This window comes from Diplotaxodon limnothrissa, linkage group LG22, assembly GCF_057381915.1.
Source record: "Diplotaxodon limnothrissa isolate DT_005_m linkage group LG22, D_limnothrissa_male_GT1.1, whole genome shotgun sequence".
Classification (NCBI taxonomy): domain Eukaryota; kingdom Metazoa; phylum Chordata; class Actinopteri; order Cichliformes; family Cichlidae; genus Diplotaxodon; species Diplotaxodon limnothrissa.
Genome location: NC_140616.1, coordinates 24,243,848 through 24,262,665, shown reverse-complemented (window position 1 = coordinate 24,262,665; position 18,818 = coordinate 24,243,848). Strand labels below are relative to the sequence as shown.

The following is an 18,818-nucleotide window of genomic DNA, read 5'->3' as shown; positions in this document are numbered from 1 at the left end:
CCCCCGGGCTTGGAAAAAAAAGGTTTTCACATTTTATCTTTTTTTTCACAGCCAACACCCCCCCCCCCCCCCCCCCCCTCCCCACACACATACACTTCTATTTATTTGTTCCTGTTTTCTCTGGAGCACTTCATCTGTTCAAATCTCCTCGAGTCTCTGCTAATATTTTCTCCTCCCACTCCTATCTCAGTCCTCCTCTCACCTTCTCTTCCACTGCGTTTCCTTCTTATCAGCCTCTATCTCTCTCTCTCTCTCTCTCTCTCTCTCTAACACACACTGTTGCTCTCTCTTTCTCTGGAGACACCAGCTTGTTAATGACTTCACTGCAGTTTGTCTTTTAGCTGGAACTGACTGTGGTTGATTATCTCGCCATCAGCATTTAGCATCAGGCACTTCTGAGAGGATCCCTCACCCCTTATCGTTTCGCCGCGAAACGCAAACACCTTGTGATGTCACCCACGTATGAATATTAATGATCAGCTGCGCGCCACAGCCCCATTCTTTCTTCACGATGGAGACGGGAAGAACTAGTCTGAGTCGAAAAAAAAGAAAAAAAAAAGACATCAGCCCTGTTTGAAATATTGATGTGTTTTGGGGAAGCTGTGTGTGAGATTTCCAAATCGCTGATGCTGCTGATGCACTCTTACCTTTGCGGCTAAGCTGAAATTAACAGGCTAAACGGGCAGAAAACTTAGTGGTTAACAGAAATGAAAAAAAAAGTGTCAGCTCCTGCAAATCCACTATGATTACTGTTAATACACGTTAAATGCCAAGAATTTGAACTGAAAGCGAGAGAGCTGAAGGCAGCTCTATCAAGGCCAGATCATGCCCTTGGGCAAAGTGACGGGGTACATTACAGCTCGCCCAACAAGTAGGGAAAGAAGGCTGATAGAGATGCAGTCTAATTGCATGTGAAACTTTGCCTGTTAAGCGGGGGAGTCAAATTGTGTGTGTGTGCGTGAGGGGGGGGGGAATGAAGTGCCATTTTAACTTCCACCAGGCTTTTTATAAATTGTAAGTAGAGCTAGTGATGAGTCATACACAGGCGTGCTCAGTGGGCACAGCTTTGAATCCAGCAACTATATCAACTTTTTTTTTAAGATATATTCTTTTGCCTTAAAAATATACACAGCAGATTTAACTAGAGCCATTCATTGCTTCTGCATATATATATATATATATATATATATATATATATATATATATATATATATATATATATATATATATATATATATATATATATATATATGCATATATATACATACACATACACATTGGGAAGATGGCCGAGTGCTCAGTGAATACCTCAGGCAGCAGAAACCCAAGAAAGAGGAGGGAGACGAGGAACCATCATGGAAGGACAGGCCCCTGCACGGTATGTACCACCGGCAGATAGAGGAGGTGGCTGATATCCAGAAATCCTACCAGTGGCTGGACAAAGCTGGACTGAAAGACAGCACAGAGGCACTAATCATGGCAGCACAAGAACAAGCTCTGAGTACAAGATCCATAGAGGCTGGGGTCTATCACACCAGGCAAGACCCCAGGTGCAGGCTGTGTAAAGATGCCCCAGAGACAATCCAGCACATAACAGCAGGGTGCAAGATGCTAGCAGGCAAGGCATACATGGAACGCCATAACCAAGTGGCCGGCATAGTGTACAGGAACATCTGTGCCGAGTATAACCTGGAAGTCCCGAGGTCAAAATGGGAGATGCCCCCAAGGGTGGTGGAGAATGACCGAGCTAAGATCCTGTGGGACTTCCAGATACAGACGGACAAAATGGTGGTGGCTAACCAACCGGACATAGTGGTGGTAGACAAACAGAAGAAGACGGCCGTAGTGATCGATGTAGCGGTTCCGAATGACAGCAATATCAGGAAGAAGGAACACGAGAAGCTGGAGAAATACCAAGGGCTCAGAGAAGAGCTCGAGAGGATGTGGAGGGTGAAGGTAACGGTGGTCCCCGTGGTAATCGGAGCACTAGGTGCGGTGACTCCCAAGCTAGGCGAGTGGCTCCAGCAGATCCCGGGAATAACATCGGAGATCTCTGTCCAGAAGAGCGCAGTCCTGGGAACAGCTAAGATACTGCGCAGGACCCTCAAGCTCCCAGGCCTCTGGTAGAGGACCCGAGCTTGAAGGATAAACCGCCCGCAGGGGCGTGCTGGGTGTTTTATATATATATATATATGTATGTATATATATATATATATATATGTGTGTGTGTGTGTGTGTGTGTGTGTGTGTGTGTGAGTGTGTTTTGCAGTGGTAGGGCACTAGTTCAAAGCACTGCTTTTTAGTGTGATAGGCAGTCAGTGGAGAGTTAGAGCTTACAGAGCACAGGAGAGCATCAGCCCTTGGCCTTGACCACTGACAAGATATAGCTGCACAGGGTCTCGTATAGAAAGAATACGCACACACATACACACACACACACTTTCACAAACACGTGTAGAAATACACACCTATTTCTTTTCTCTGCACTTCAACTCCCTCCCTCCCTCCTTCCCTCCTTCCCATGTCTCTCTCTTACCACCCATCATTTATTGGCTAATGTCTCCCCTCTACTCAGCCATCAAAATCTTGCTGCTGTATCTATTTTTTCCTTCTTTTTTTATCTTCCCTCTTCCCTCCTTCTGGGAGAAAATAAGCTGCATCAGCATTGTAGTTACATTCCACCCTGCAAACACACAGACACATATATATACACACACATACACACGCATTCACAAAGTGCATAGGATTAAAGGATGAATGACCTGATTTAGTCCCTGTCGGTTTACAGCTGTGAATATGCATTAATTTTTCTTTTAGAGGACACACACACACATGCCCGCTCAAAAAAATTTGAATGATTAAAAACAGCATGCGTGTGTGCTCACACGTCTCCCTAATTGTGACTCCTGTATTAGCCGTGGAGTTTCTACCTCATCCTCAGCCCATCTCATGGCTGTTGAGGTGTCTGCATCCGCCCCTCTCGCCTTCCATGCCAGCCTGCGTTCTGCCCGTCTTCCTCAGCGGGCCTTTCTTTCATCGCAGCGTCTCCAGTCCTCCTCAATGCAGCCATCTTTCTTACACATTTACCCTGTCTACCATCCTCCATCTGTCCGTCTCTCCTGCTCTCGCTCCCGTGGGTAGTGGTGGGATAATTGGAAGCAGAGGTTCTTCATTGAGATGATGCTGAGGCCAGTCAGGTGGAAAGCCCTCTTAATAGACCTCTGCTCTTTTCCATGCCTACACACACACACACACACACACACACACACACACACACACACACGCACACACACACATATGCACGCACACACGAGAGCTTATGTAAACACTTACACACACAGCATATATTCTTCTGTTTGGATGCAGCCATGCACGGACACGCCTATTATTCTCCACGGGAGGACCTAATTTCTGATATTACTCAGCATTCCATATAATAGAAGCAGCCAATGATTTCCCATAACAGCGTCATTTTTCTTAACTTTTGTGTGTGTCTCTCTCTCCTCCCGTGTCCCTCACTCTCCTTCATCCTCCCTGCGTCACTTTACCACTCACTTGAGATACCTGTGCTGCAAATCCATTCTTTTGTATCGCTCGGTTGCAATCATATCTCGCATCTTTTCCTTGATAACAGGCAATCCCCCAGCTGTTTCCCCCCGCCCACAATAGCAGCTGCATTCCTCAGATTGCCACAGCCCATATCACACTGCAAAATTTAATCTACCTCTGCTTGTGAAGTCAGCTTCTTTGTGCTTCCCAACTGTATCCATTTTCTTTTCCCTTAGCTTGGAAATATGATTCAGGGACATTTCTGCCTTATGCAAGAGGCCAGTTTGCTCCCCTCTCTAGCTGCTCCATGATACCCTCTGTCAAACCCCCTTTTCACGGCAGTGCCCTGCCTACTGAACCAAGATGGCTGCCTTCCAAGTCAATTTGCGGTCAGCGAAGGAGCCATTTGCATGAACATGTGTCCCATCATTTAGCTGATATCCCCCTATGTGTGTCGCACAGAGAGGAGTGAAATCACACATTTAATAAAGTCCTCTCCACCTTTTTTTGGTCCAACACATCCCTCCAGTTCTGGTGTTTTGCAATTTTCCCACCTCTGGTGTGGTACTTAAGGATTAGTTGAAACACAGAGGCCTCTCTTAATGTTAAGAGATAAAAGTGAGGGAATGTAATAGATTGTAAAGAGTGGGATACACAGGCAGTGAGTTAGGGAGAGAGAGAGAGAGAGAGAGAGAGAGAGAGAGGATGTTTTAAATTGAAGGGAAACTTCAAGGATGAGCTAAAAGTTAGGTGGGCAACATATTCTGTTATTAGAATCTGTAAATCAGGGATGTAAAACGTATACACACACACACGCGCGCGTGCATGCACACAGTCATTACTGTATGCAGATTAATCAGTCTGTGGTAACTGGCCACAAATGAACAATGGACACAATGGACACCTGGATTTTTAATTTTTAATTAGCATGCATATGTGGGCATCTCTGTTGTGTGGATGGTAAACACTGATTGAATAGCGCAACCTGCAAAAGTGCTGCTGGAAGCAGGCCATAATAAGACAAGGCTCACTTATCTAAACTATTTTCACTTAGGTGCACTATAGTCAAACAATGATTGATACTTTGCATCTAGATGCAAGGGGAACCTGTGTGTGCTCAGTTTGAGATGTCCGCTCAAACAGACCTCGGAGTGGGAGCTTCTAAAAGCATTTCTGTTCACTTCATTTGCGAGATTTACAAAAAGCTCAACTTTCCGTCCCTCAATGTCGAGTATATTGTCAAGCAGTAGGCGCATGGCAGACTTGTGAGTGAGAACAGAAGGTGCAAAAGCCGAGCCAGAAAGTCCAGTAGCAGATTGAAGTGCATAGTTGTGAGTTAAATAAAATAAATCAATTTAAAAAAAACAGAAGCGAGGATTGTTTCACAGATCTACAAGAATTACCATCTACAGCAACTCACATGCCGGGCCATTCAGAGCAGCTTGTATGGGCACAGATGGAGAGGGAAATGGTGTAAAAGAGTCATAGAGTTGAAGAATAAGAAAGGTTAAATGTCCAAAAGAAGTAGCAACAGAAGTACATAAGTTTTGATAGATTTGGGTTTTTTTTCACATGGTTCAATCTTCACCTTACATGGATATGATGGCGAAAAAATGTCATTTACATTGACATTTTCCTATCTGACACTATTACATTTGTATATTTTGAATGCAAACTGTGGCCTTTTAATTTGTGTTGGTAACAAACAAACAAAATACCCCTGGAAGTAGTTTTTGATAAACCAAAAAAGAAAGTATAAAATACAGTTTTACCTTCTTTCCACCAGGGGGCACTGAACCATACACACGTTGTGCAAGTACATCAGGAAGCAAATATCGACCAGTGAAACTATTTAGTTTAAATTTTGGGGTGGGAAGGGAGGGGACAACAACAACAACAACAACCACAAAAATAGATTTGGAGTTGGGGAAGTCTGGATTATAACTAAATAAATTACTGAGGTCAGTAGGTTTATATTTTATTATTTGTATATAATGGCTACCTAGCTTGTATCTTATGATACAGAAAGCAGTAAATACAATGTGTGCATGCTCCCAACAGAGTTTTGGGTTTGCTGGCTACAAGGTTATGGTTTTTTTTTTTCGTTATTTCGCTAATTGGCTACAGCTAGTAACTGAAGTGAGCTTTTGCTATATTCTGTGTCAAGATGATCCCACACTGCTTCAGTAATGTTCAGGTCGGGGTTGTGTTTCTCTCCAGGTATGCTTTTACTGCACAGCGTGTTTGTCTTTGTAGATTATATTGCATTGTAAATCTAATTCTGATTATAGTTATCTGCTTTCATAATGTCATCAGTTTTAATAAGATCCCCCAAACCAGGAAAAGATGAAAAGAAAAACAGAGTTTTTTCATATTTCATATGCATATCCTGTTCATTTGCTGTAGATGTTTTTTTGTCTTCTGTCTTCACTTGTCCAGTTTCCTCAAATGTCTATGCCTGCCCTACCATAAGTTTTTGGCCCATGTCAAGGAGATCAAATTATGTCTTTTTTCTGATAGGCTGCCAGTAACAAAATTAAGATACAAAGTTAGTTTTTGGTTCCTACTAGTGGTGGTGGTGTAATGGTGTGGGAGATATTTTGTCTTAGCACATTCTGGATCTATTAGTCATTAGGTTTAAACAGAAGTTTAAAGTTTGTCAGCCCTTTGGGTCCCCCAAATGGCATGGGGCTCCAAGCAGTTGACTGCCTTGCCTGGTGTCATGCAATGAATGATTTAAGCGACTTTCAATGGTTATTGGTGCCAGATGGGCTAATCTGACTATTTCAGAGAGTGGTGATCTATTTTCCTGCATATGGTTTACAGAGAAACGTCTAAAAAAGAGAAAATACTCAGTAGGCAGTATTCCTCAGGGCGAAAATGTCTCATTGATACCAGATGTCAGAAGAGAATGACCAGACTAATATGAGCTGATAATAAGACAATAGTAACTCAAATAAGCACTCGTTGCAACCAAGGTATGCAGAAGAGTATCTCCAGATGCACAGCGAATCCAGCCTTGAAAGAAATGGGCTATAGCAGCAAAAAACCACACTGGGTGCCAAAAAAGAACAGGGACAGTTCATACAGGCTGGTCAAAATTGGACAAGAGAAGACTGGCAAAATGTTGCCTTGTCTGATGAGTCTCAGTTTCTGCTGAGACATTCAGATGGTAGGATCAGAAAACAACTGAAACATGGATCCATGCTGTCTTCTGTCAGCAGTTCATACTCCTGATTTTCTCTTGATTTTAACTGAGTGGCTTTTATTGTTGGATCATTCCTGTCTTATATCACCAATTCAGGCTAGTGTTGTTGTTGTCTTGTAGGGATTTAGGGATATTTTCTTCACAGACCTCTTAGTACCAACTGAGCATTGGTGTTGATTTAAATGCAACAGCCTTCCTGTGTTGTTGCTGACTGTGTCCATTCCTTTATGACAACAGTGTAGCCACCTTTGATGACTGCTTCTAGCAGGATAACGTGTCATGTCAGGATCATATATCATATCACCTCAAACTGGTCTCTTGAACATGACAATGAGTTCACGTAATTCAAATGGCCTCCACAGTCACCAGATCTCAGTACATCTTTGGAATTTGGCAGAAAGGGAGATTTGAGTCATAGATCTGTGGTCACCAAATATGCAGCAATAGTGTGATGCTATCATGTCAGTATGGACCTAAATCTTTCCAGAATCTTGCTCAATCTCTGCCATGAAGAAATAAGGCAGTTCTGAAGCCAAAAGGGGGTCCAGCCCAGCACAAGCGAGATGTTCCTTAACACTCAAAAGCTCATCTTTTTTAGCACTTCACTTTATCAATGCTAGAGAAAGTTTGGTTTAGTTTTTGAGAGTTTGTTTGTAAAGGCACTGTTCTGTATCAGTTCAGAGATAGGAAAACACCTGAATTATGTTAGAATTGGCCCACTTGGAAATAGAATTTGGTTGTTATTACAGAAAACTCTCCGTTCCAGGCTAAATGTAGGCATATTGAAATAATCTTAAATATGCTTGTGCGTTGTACCACATGTTACATAAACAGATCCACCAACAGAGGTGACAATGTTATTCCAATACCCTTTTTTTCTGGTTGACTATGTAAGAACTCTTCCTAAATGTGCATTCATGTGCCTTGCCAATGTTTTGCCACTGCCTTCGGTGTGGCCTGTCATGGTCCGGGGGTGTGTGTGCGTCATGTGCACCTGGGCCACTTGGCCACAACATCAAATATCATGAATGCATAAGTAATATGTGTTGTGGTATGCATTATGCGATCTCATCTATTCTCGGAGAGAGAATATTGTTTGGTATTATGCGCATTATTCACGGCGTGTGACACGGACAAATCCGAGGCAACCACCAATCTGCAAAAGAGGTTTCAGAGTTCTAGTGTGTATAAATCTGGATCACAATAATTAACAAATCATTTATTGATTGTCGTGTTATTTGGCATTTTATCATATTCTGTGTTTTCATACTCGCAGCAGTGAGCATATGTTTATTTCTTATTTATTAAATTGGGAGTCCTGCGAAGGAGGAGGACAGTTTCCAAGGTTAAGAGGGCTAAAGATATATTTATATTTACAAGTAAAACTCATTAAATATTCACATTAAAATGAAAACATTAAAAAATAAATAGATAGTTAGAAGCAGGTTTGCTTCACCAAGCTGGTGGGGAAAGTGGAAAAAGCTTTAAAGAGTCACCAGCGCCTTTACCAGACACATGGCCATGTAATATATGTAATAATCTGCAAACTACTGGCTTGGTTATTAGAAATGATTGTTGAATCAGTTTGACAGTATGTTTGCTATCTGTTTGCTGGCTGCTGGGTTTCTAATTTACTGTGAATACATGATTGCACTTACTGTGTCTTTGCTGACGGAAAGAAATTAGTTAACTGTCTTGTTGAGGTCTTGGCATTTTAATAATTTGCTGATGATTCAGAGCCTCGTTATACAAAAGTGATCCTTGAATGCCTGAGGTAACAGCTGGCTTAATAGAAGCTGGTGTGATGGAAGTGGGCTTCATACCTGACCTTGCAACCAACTGTGCTATTGATTGGATCTTAATTTTTTTTCTTTTTTTTGTCTCACCGTTAATGTCCTTCTGTCCACTTGTTCTTAGGTTAACTGGCTTCCAGCTGCCTCCACCAATTGTGAGTACGGGCTCCAGGCTCACACTGTGGCTGCTTTCTGACTATGCGGTCAGCGGGCAGGGATTCAAAGCTGCATATGAAGGTAACTCAACTTCCATCTTCATAGAATACCCGCTATTATAGCTTACTTTAATGTCTTTCAATGCGATGTTTCATTTAAACTGAATCTAAAAAAATCTTCAGTTCTAAAAGTCACTTTTAAAATGTATTTTGTGAGCGATTTATGCAGAAAATTTAGAAAATAATGCTATTTTTCAAACACTGTTGATATTGCTGCTATTGAGACAAGTTTCTTGATTATTGTAACAAAAGGGCTGAAAATGGGTGAGTCATTGCAGTACAAAATAACCAATGGGTACTCAACTAATTCAGTCATCTGGTAGTGTAATTTAAAGCCATTCTATCCGACTAGTATGGGTTATCATTTGTCCATTCTCATGCTAGAGCTAGCACTTTTATCATGGTGACATACAGTGTTTTATGATCCATGGCGAGGTGATATTAATGATAGCACGCTTCAGTTCCATGTAGGAGTAGCGGTGAGCCTAGGGAGAAGAAAATACAAGTGAGTGACTAATTAGGCTAATTACCTGACATGGGTTTGTCAGTCTTTTTGAGATATTGTGAATGCAGGGATGTGGCTCATTGGAGCAACAACAGTAGACTCAGAAAGCCCAAGACCACACTGTGTAACTATGTAAAGCCAAATAAAAGAGTCTGTTTGTTAATTCCACTGGGAGGCAATTGGGACATTGCATCTTTCTTTCTCACTAGTGGGTACAAGACTGCCAGTCGTGTCTAGCTTCTGACCTTGGATGATTTAACTCTCTCTTGCTGCAAATAAGTTTGCAAAACTACATTGGCAACTAAAGTAATGCCAAGACTGCAGATGCTTTGTGTTTCGTAGTTTGAACAGTTTCACTGCTAGACCAACTACTTTTGCTTTGTACTGTAAGCAATCGTTTACCCCTATGCACAAACTGTACTGCTGATAGCACATGTCAATAAAGCTGCGTGAATCCACTTGTTAAGTGTTGACACTGGCATTAAACTTGTCCCAGTGCTTGGTCCCCTGTTGTTTCAGTAGTTCTGAGTGCAAAAATGATTGTAGAAATTGTTATTCTATTGATCTACAGTCTTTCATTAGCACATCTCAAAGCTAAGCGTTCAAAAACCCGCACTGTACAATACATTTCCTTTTTTTGACCGTGTTCTGGACACCAAATTTTAGATTCTGTGAAAAAGAATCACCGGGCTAATAAGAATTTGTTACTTGAAGAATAACCAAAAACGTAACAATTCCAAATGACCATTTTTTAGGGGGGAAACAGCTTAAACTTGATAAATGTTACCTGTGTAAATTACTCCCTTCAACCTTGTAAATCCTCCGTTTTTTGTTCATGACTCGATGCTACATTTGATAATAGGGGGGGAAAAGTTACAGTGATCACTCTACTAAGTTGAGGTAAATTTGCCCCCTTTAAACCTTCAATGGTGCCTCAGTGCTTGCTGTTTTGGGGATCTGAAGGGAAAAAAATGAATGCACATCTTGGGGTGGCTGTGGTACAACAGAGGCTAGCCGATAGCAAACCTGTGGAGCACCAGGGGAAATGAGTGCAACGCCGTAATTACCTGTCTCCCAGCTCACATGACATTGGCAAGACCAATTGCACTGACCCTCTATAGGGAAAAAGAGAGGGGCCCTGTTGAGCTGACATGTGGTGCTGCCCTGCAGGTTAGAGTGAATGTTAATTGGAGAGTAAAAAATACAGGAAATAAAGCATAGCAGCGCTTTATTGTAACTGAATGGACAGGAGACCACCCACAGTTGGCCTGTATTACACAGTATATGCACATCAGAATTTTAGCATCTCTTATCCCTAATTTCTTAGATGTGAAGCCACCACCCTTTTTCTTCCTCCTTTCATGGAGTTGTGTCAATCTGTTCTGCTCTTCCCTGTAAAACCATTTTACCATTTGGCATACATGGAGTGTCTCCTGGTACTGTACAAAGGCTAGAGGTAATGAATCTCCATTCTTAGATCGATTTTATTTAGTTACTTATTAAAATTAACAATGATAAGAATCAGCAAACTCCTAACAGCAGCTTGGTCACTCGTTTATTCCACGGTGACCAAATGAAACACTAAACACGAAACAGACCTGTTTTTTTTATTAGATTTTGTGTAAAACATTAAGTGAAGAGATGAAGAGATTTTGCATTTTAATTTAATTTCTCCCAGTTATATTTCACAATAGATCTTTTCCACTGCTTTTTAATGTTTGGCAACCTCATACCTGGAAGCTGTGAGAGAAATGTGAAGTTTCAAATGACTTTTCGGCAATTGAACTACCCTGGAAGCCAAGAAACAGCAGGAAGAAGTCATGGAAGCTGACACACTGCTTTGTGCCCCTTCGTTTAAAGTCGGTTTGACCAGAAGCTGCTGGCATAGAGGTATTTCCCTGCTTTGATTTGATTAGCTCACAGTTTTCTCATAGCAAGCACATTTTATAACTATATGCCAAGCTCATCTTAAGTGTAGCTACTGTATTTCATGTACCAAGTTTATATCATAATCACCCTGTTAAACGACATGTTACCTGCATCCATCTTTCTTTTTGTATCTCCATCATTTTCTCTCAGTTTTTTTGTTTACTTTCCCTCCATATAAGAGTTCTAGTCCAAGTCGTAGGTGTAATCTTTTCCTCAGGGAAAGCAGATTTGTGAATAATGAACTTACACAAGTAAAGAATGCCAGCTGTTTGTAGGTTGCATTACCCAGAATGCACCTTGGTTGCATCACGCCTCTGCTGTGATTCCAGCTTGTTAAATATGAAAAATGATTTTCACCTTAAACTTACATCTTTTTAGAATTCTATTCAGTGTGGTTTGGATTTACATATGCAAATATAAAAATAAGCAGTAACATGTATGCATTTATATAGCTTTGCTAGCTATTCTATATCCCATATAAGCTGTTTTTTTTAGTTGTTGTTGTTTTTATAACTACAGTACAGCTGTGCCATACAGGAATGATATTGCGGTAGAGGATATGCAGGGGGAAAAACAACCAGAGAACCCTTTCTTCTGGAAGAAACATCTTCAATCATGGAAATGAATGATGACAACATTTAGATTATTTTTTTTAATCAAGAAAAAAGATAATTGAAATTAACTGTGCTTCCATTTGCCAAATCTTAAAGGCAAGTACAGGGAGCTGCTGTCTTATAAGCTGCTGTGCTTGTTATTATATATGACTCCACTCTTAGCTGAAGATGGTAGCTTGGCTTTGTTACTAGCAGAGTGTTTGTATTTGATTGCTGTAGGAGGGGATCAGTGAGTCTCTCTCTCTCTCTCTCTCTCTCTCTCTCTCTCTCTCTCTATATATATATATATATATATATATATATATATATATATATATATATATATATATATATATATATATTAGAGCTGGGCGATAGAACGATAACGATATGTATCGCGATATAACTTTTACTCGATAGAGAAATTAAGCTATCGCGATAGACCTCGCCGCTCTTGTCCTCTTAAAAAAAAAAAAAAAAAAAAAAAAAAAGGTCAGCCGATCCAAATTCAGTAGCGCAGAGCCGAACCAATCACAGCCGCAGCGTCACGTCGCGTGACTTGTTACGTACAGCACAAGTGCCAAGCCGCACGTGTGTTTGTTTGGGAAGCAGCCAGCGGGTAATGGAGGAAATGAGTGTGCCGACTAGAAAAATCAACCGAGCGTGACCGAAGAGAAAACAGATGACGGTTCCAACGCCGGAGAGATTGTCGAACGGAAGAGCCATAGAAGTCCTGTAGTGTGAAGGTATTTCGGCTATTTCAAGTCTGACAAAAAACAGAGTAGCGCTCACTGTAAATTGTGCCGAAAGCAAGTCTGGAAATACAATAAACTGGTGCATGCGTCACACTGTGCGCCACGTTATTGTTTCGGTGAAATGAATTTCTACAATACTGTTAATTCTACTCTCTGCAGTGTTTAAATGCTCACATATACACACAGTTACTGTCCCTCCACACATACGACTCGGTTCTGCTTCTATGCCCCAGCTTTGTTTACTTTTTCCCACCGAGGCTTCTAGACTTCTGATTGGCCAACATTTCTGCACGGTTAGGAATCTAGCGCCACCTGCTGCTTTGGCATGTTCATAGCAGCGTTTTCCTTCATTTCTGCCTTTATGCGTGGACGGGATTATTTTTTAAAACGAAAACTGAAAATCTCCGTTTTCAAAAATACCCGTGTACGTGTGGACGTAGCCTCAGTCTCTGACTGGAAGCGCTAATTCGTCATTCGGCTTTTGTCAGACTAAAGTAACTGTTAAAACTGTTTGAAAAGCTCAGCTATACAACAAGGAGAGATTGAGAATTTACTTTTAGTTCTCAGTTTATTTGATATTGACAAAAGTTAGTCAGTTTTGTCTGTTCTTCTGTAAAACAAACTAAGATTTATTTTTAGAATTAATATTTTGTTTCTAAGTGGAATTGACAATTTAGTCTGTTTCGTTTGTTCTATTTTGAAACTTAAACGCTTTAGCGGCTGCCTTTTGTGTAGTTTGCAATATTTGCCTTTATCTATCTGAAAAAGTCTCATGTTCCTTAAGTACATCTGCCCTGTTGAACTTATTATGGGAAATAAATATTTAAATAAAAACAAGCTGCTGATTATTTCACATTTTACTTGTGAGCAACGGCACATTTAAATCTTACAAATATAGTTATTTGGCTGATATCGTGATAGATATCGTTATCGCCTGAAATGAAAAAAACATATCGTGATATGAAAAAATCTCATATCGCCCAGCTCTAATATATATATATATATATATTGCTATGTGGACATCACTGTGTCTGTGTGTTTTGGTTTCACCCACTAGATCTCTTCCCATTTTCTCGAATGAGATAAACCTTTTTTGTTTCTTTCTTCCTTTTTTTGCTCAGCCTGATTGGCTTTCCTCAGCACCTCAGTACTCAACCCCCTTTTTTTATTAGCACTGTGCTTACCAGCCACCATTTTGGTGTGAGCCCCTCTCGTCTATATTAGATATCTCTTCTTTTTCAGCCCACACTGCAATAAGCCTAAGTGCTGCACAGTCCAGCTCCCCAACACACTGCGTAATGGCCGAGACCACTCTGGAATCTCTCCCCTCTGGTCGCCATAGCAACCACCAGACTCTTTTTTTTCTCCCCTCCCCAACGTCTTATTCCTCTCTTTCTGTTCTCCATATCTTTCTAAAGTCTTTATTCCTTTTTAATCTGTAGCAATAGAGACGGAGGCAAAGAACATTAGAAACACTTCTTGAAATATGAACTTCCATCGCTCAGCGTCTTGCTGCAGTCCTTGCAAACCACCATTGCCTGTTTTCCTCCTGCTTCTGCTGCACCTTGAATCTCATCCTTGATGCTTTCCATATTCTGTAGCATGTTCCCTAATGTTATCACTCGCTCGCCCTCCCCATCTTTTTAATATGAAAGTACTGTGATGATTATCCAGTCATGTGCTGCCAAGTTTGTCTTCAGTCTGTGTCTTGTTGCATAGTCAATGTGCCTCCCAACTGGGTCACTGAAAGAAAAAAAGCAACCCACAGCCAGCCCTGCTGCACGACTCAGGCAGTCTGACTCTTTAGTCTGCTTCCTCAGCAAGTCACTGCAGGTGTCTGAAATTAGGGGGGGAAAGAGACGTATATAACATTTTATGAGTGCAAACTTTATTAACCAGCCTCACCTTTATCCATATCACCACTATTACTTAATTCCATACTGTTTTACATTCGAAAAGTGCGTCAGTTTGTTGTGTTTTAACGAGGGAGACTTAACAAAAAATTAAATGTGTTGAAATGATTTGCTATAATGTCATCACAGGCAGTCACATTTCTTTTGAAAGTGAGTAAAAGAGCAGCGGAGGGAGTCACTCCAGCTAAGCGGCTTTTCTCCCGCACTCATCAGAGCTGATCTACAATACTGTCTCTATGTGGCACTCTGCCCCGCCACCCCCCACCCCCCACCCCACCCTTTCTCCCTCTGTCTTCTCTATTATTTTGAGTGGGAAGAAGGTAGTGGTGACTAGATGAGCATGATGAGAGAGCAGTGAAGAACGAGTGAGTTTTAGTGCCTAATTGAAAAATGAGGCTCGTCCTCTTAAGTCTCGATATTGGCCAAATGGAAGTGTGATGACAGAGGCAAAAGAGGAGAGTGTAGACTGGGATCAAATCCTGCAAATCCTAATGTTCCATTTTCTCTCCACAGGGAGTAATACACATTGGAGCGAGGGGTATATTATCACCCTGTTTGTGTGTTTGTGAGGGCTTGAGGAGGTTTTACAACATGCTGAAAGAGATGCTTTTCTTGGATGCTGTTGCCACTTGCTTTGGTAAAATTGCTTTTGTTTAGAGAAATGTAGTAAAATTCAGTAAAGTTTAGCTGCCATCTTTTTTCTACAAATGTTTATACCTTTCTCACAGTGTTTCCTTGCTCTTTTTAAGCATTCTGTTTTGGCAAAAAATTATGTTTTAGTCCACATTGTGAGCATTAGTTGAATATTGGAACAGCTACAACTTACAGGGGTGAAGCACACAGTTAGGTTAACGTTATTATTATTTTACATGCATTACTTTTGCTAGGGAGGTTTTTTACTTAGCTTTGACAAACATGCCAAAAATAGAAAACAGTACCATGCAACTGTTACAGAGACACAGATTACCTCAATTAAGTACAGTATTCATGTAAAACACACACACACACAAACCCAAAAAACTGGGTGTGCAATATTTGACTCTTGTCTGGCTCCATGTAAAACTGGAAAAGGGAGTGGTCACTTTAAATGTCAGCATGGTCTCAAACTGCCAGTAGCTGCATTAGGCACGGTTTTTAAATTCGCTGGAAATTGCATTTGGATTCAAAAGTTATTCAGATGAATGTCATTTGTAATGAAGCAAATGGGTTTTGAATACATCTCTGACAAACTCTGATATCTTACCCCAGCCACTGCTGACTGTAGTTATTTCCAGTCTTGCTACCCACCTATCTTTCTTGAGCGCTTGCTGGACTGGACAGGTTGTGAATGCACTTTTGTCTCTGTGAGTGTGTGTGTGTTTGTGTGTGAGAGCTTGGACACACATGCACTACACATTTTCCTCTGCTGTGAAAACAAGCATGCTGCTGCCTCTGTATTTGCATGGTAAACAGTTTCTCTATCATTACTCTTTTTCTCTCTTTTTTTTTTTATAGAATTACAAATTACAGTAGTAGTAGTAGCAGGAGTAGTAGCAGTGGTAGTAGCAGTGGTAGTAGTAGTAGCAGTGGTAATAGCAGTGGTGGTAGCAGTGGTAGTAGTAGTAGCAGTGGTAGTAGTAGTAGCAGTGGTAATAGCAGTGGTGGTAGCAGTGGTAATAGCAGTGGTGGTAGCAGTGGTAGTAGTAGTAGCAGTGGTAGTAGCAGTGGTAGTAGCAGTGGTAGTAGTATTAGCAGGAGTAGTAGCAGTGGTAGTAGCAGTGGTAGTAGCAGTGGTAGTAGTATTAGCAGGAGTAGTAGCAGTGGTAGTAGCAGTGGTAGTAGTATTAGCAGGAGTAGTAGCAGTGGTAGTAGTAGTAGCAGTGGTAATAGCAGTGGTAGTAGCAGTGGTAGTAGTAGTAGCAGTGGTAATAGCAGTGGTAGTAGCAGTGGTAGCAGTGGTAGTAGTAGTAGCAGTGGTAGTAGCAGTAATATTAGCAGGAGTAGTAGCAGTGGTAGTAGCAGTGGTAGTAGTAGTAGCAGTGGTAATAGCAGTGGTGGTAGCAGTGGTAGTAGCAGTGGTAGTAGCAGTAGTAGTAGCAGGAGTAGTAGAAGTGGTAGTAGTAGTAGCAGTGGTAGTAGTAGAAGCAGTAGTAGTAGCAGTGGTAGTAGCAGTGGTAGTAGTAGTAGCAGTAGTAGAAGCAGTGGTAGTAGCAGTGGTAGTAGTATTAGCAGGAGTAGTAGCAGTGGTAGTAGCAGTGGTAGTAGCAGTGGTAGTAGTATTAGCAGGAGTAGTAGCAGTGGTAGTAGCAGTGGTAGTAGTATTAGCAGGAGTAGTAGCAGTGGTAGTAGTAGTAGCAGTGGTAGTAGCAGTGGTAGTAGCAGTGGTAGTAGTATTAGCAGGAGTAGTAGCAGTGGTAGTAGCAGTGGTAGTAGCAGTGGTAGTAGTATTAGCAGGAGTAGTAGCAGTGGTAGTAGCAGTGGTAGTAGTATTAGCAGGAGTAGTAGCAGTGGTAGTAGTAGTAGCAGTGGTAATAGCAGTGGTAGTAGCAGTGGTAGTAGTAGTAGCAGTGGTAATAGCAGTGGTAGTAGCAGTGGTAGCAGTGGTAGTAGTAGTAGCAGTGGTAGTAGCAGTAATATTAGCAGGAGTAGTAGCAGTGGTAGTAGCAGTGGTAGTAGTAGTAGCAGTGGTAATAGCAGTGGTGGTAGCAGTGGTAGTAGCAGTGGTAGTAGCAGTAGTAGTAGCAGGAGTAGTAGAAGTGGTAGTAGTAGAAGCAGTAGTAGTAGCAGTGGTAGTAGCAGTGGTAGTAGTAGTAGCAGTAGTAGAAGCAGTGGTAGTAGCAGTAGTAGTAGCAGTGGTAGTAGTAGAAGCAGTGGTAGTAGCAGTAGTAGAAGCAGTGGTAGTAGCAGGAGTAGTAGCAGGAGTAGTAGCAGTGGTAGTAGTAGTAGTAGTAGTAGTAGTAGTAGTAGCAGTAGTAGAAGCAGTGGTAGTAGCAGTGGTAGTAGCAGTAGTAGAAGCAGTGGTAGTAGCAGTGGTAGTAGCAGTAGTAGAAGCAGTGGTAATAGCAGTAGTAGTAGCAGGAGTAGTAGCAGTGGTAGTAGTAGTAGGGCCTTTCTATCAGCTCATTCCGAGCTGGAAGGCTCAAGTCCACTATAATAGATTCTTATTTATTTGCATAATGTGATAAACATGAAACAGTTACATCTTCTTTTTGGATTTTGAGTGTATCAACAACAAATATGTTATACAGTGTTGTCTGACTGGGATAAACAATTATTCTAGGCAAGATTGACAAAACATGACGGCCATTAAACAGAGGGATTCAAGAAGAGCAGGGTTTAGGAGGAAATGTGTCAATTTATTGATCATTTTTGCTAGCCACCATAAATCTGAGTAGATATCTTCAGGCAGTGTTTAAAATTAGGTCTAAAGTGGCTAAAAAGCATATGTGTAAAAAAACTGGCCTTTGAAACTAGGGGCACGTACTGAGAAGTACCTGATGGACCATATTGATTGCTGCATGTGCGCTATTCATCACCATCTGCCCTTGTCTGACTTTGATCAGTTTCCTGTGAGCTGAAATTATCTGCAGTCATGGTACTCGGCGCCTTTACTAGAAAATATGTGGAAATACTTCATAACCTCAACAGACCTCATTCACATACACACGTTGACTGGCGTTGTCAAAACTAAAACCTTTGCAGTGTTTACTGGGGGCAGTTTGGCTTCTTACTCAAAGTGAATGCAAAAATGCTTTGAACCCATAAACTGATACTGCTGATGATATAATAATTATTGTCATTATTATTATTCCCCCTTAAGACCATTTCCTTCACCCGGTTGGGATGAGAGCAGAGGAGAAGCATGACATATCAGTTGGCTGTGCTGCCATGACAATTAAAGCTTTAATTATGCAGCGAATCTGAAAAGCATAGATGAAAGGGGTAGTAAATGATGGTTTTATATCAGCATTGTCATAAAATGAATCACAAAATAAATTAAGAGGATAATGATTTTTTGTTCCATTTGCTATTGCTGAATTATTTAAGAGCTCTCCAGTACGTTTAAACAGAGCACATTTACCTGAACTCGACCCTAAATGAACTTGTTTTAATATACATTATAATTACAGCAGTGATGTCTGTTAATAGTTGCAACTATTTATAGACCACACAAAACAAGTCAGGTTAAATAACCTCTGCCATGGTATTAGTCACATACATACATCTTAATTTGGAGTTGTTTCTTTTTATCCACAAAGGACTTTGTTATGTTCTTGTTTTTCATTGATTTTTATTCCATTTGTCCAGGTATGACCAAATATATCTTTAGTAGATCCTGTGTTTCTGATTAGACTTAATTATGATGATTAAACTGTGTT

General features: G+C 41.0%; 1 protein-coding gene across 1 annotated transcript in view; it reads left to right on the top strand.

The window, feature by feature from the left end:
• Positions 1–18,818, top strand: part of csmd2 (CUB and Sushi multiple domains 2) — a 284,791-nt gene that overhangs the window by 45,589 nt on the left and 220,384 nt on the right. The window contains exon 3 of the mRNA XM_085346642.1: positions 8,675–8,787. Coding sequence (XP_085202768.1) covers positions 8,675–8,787 — 113 coding nt within the window. The remainder of the gene's footprint in view (positions 1–8,674; positions 8,788–18,818) is intronic.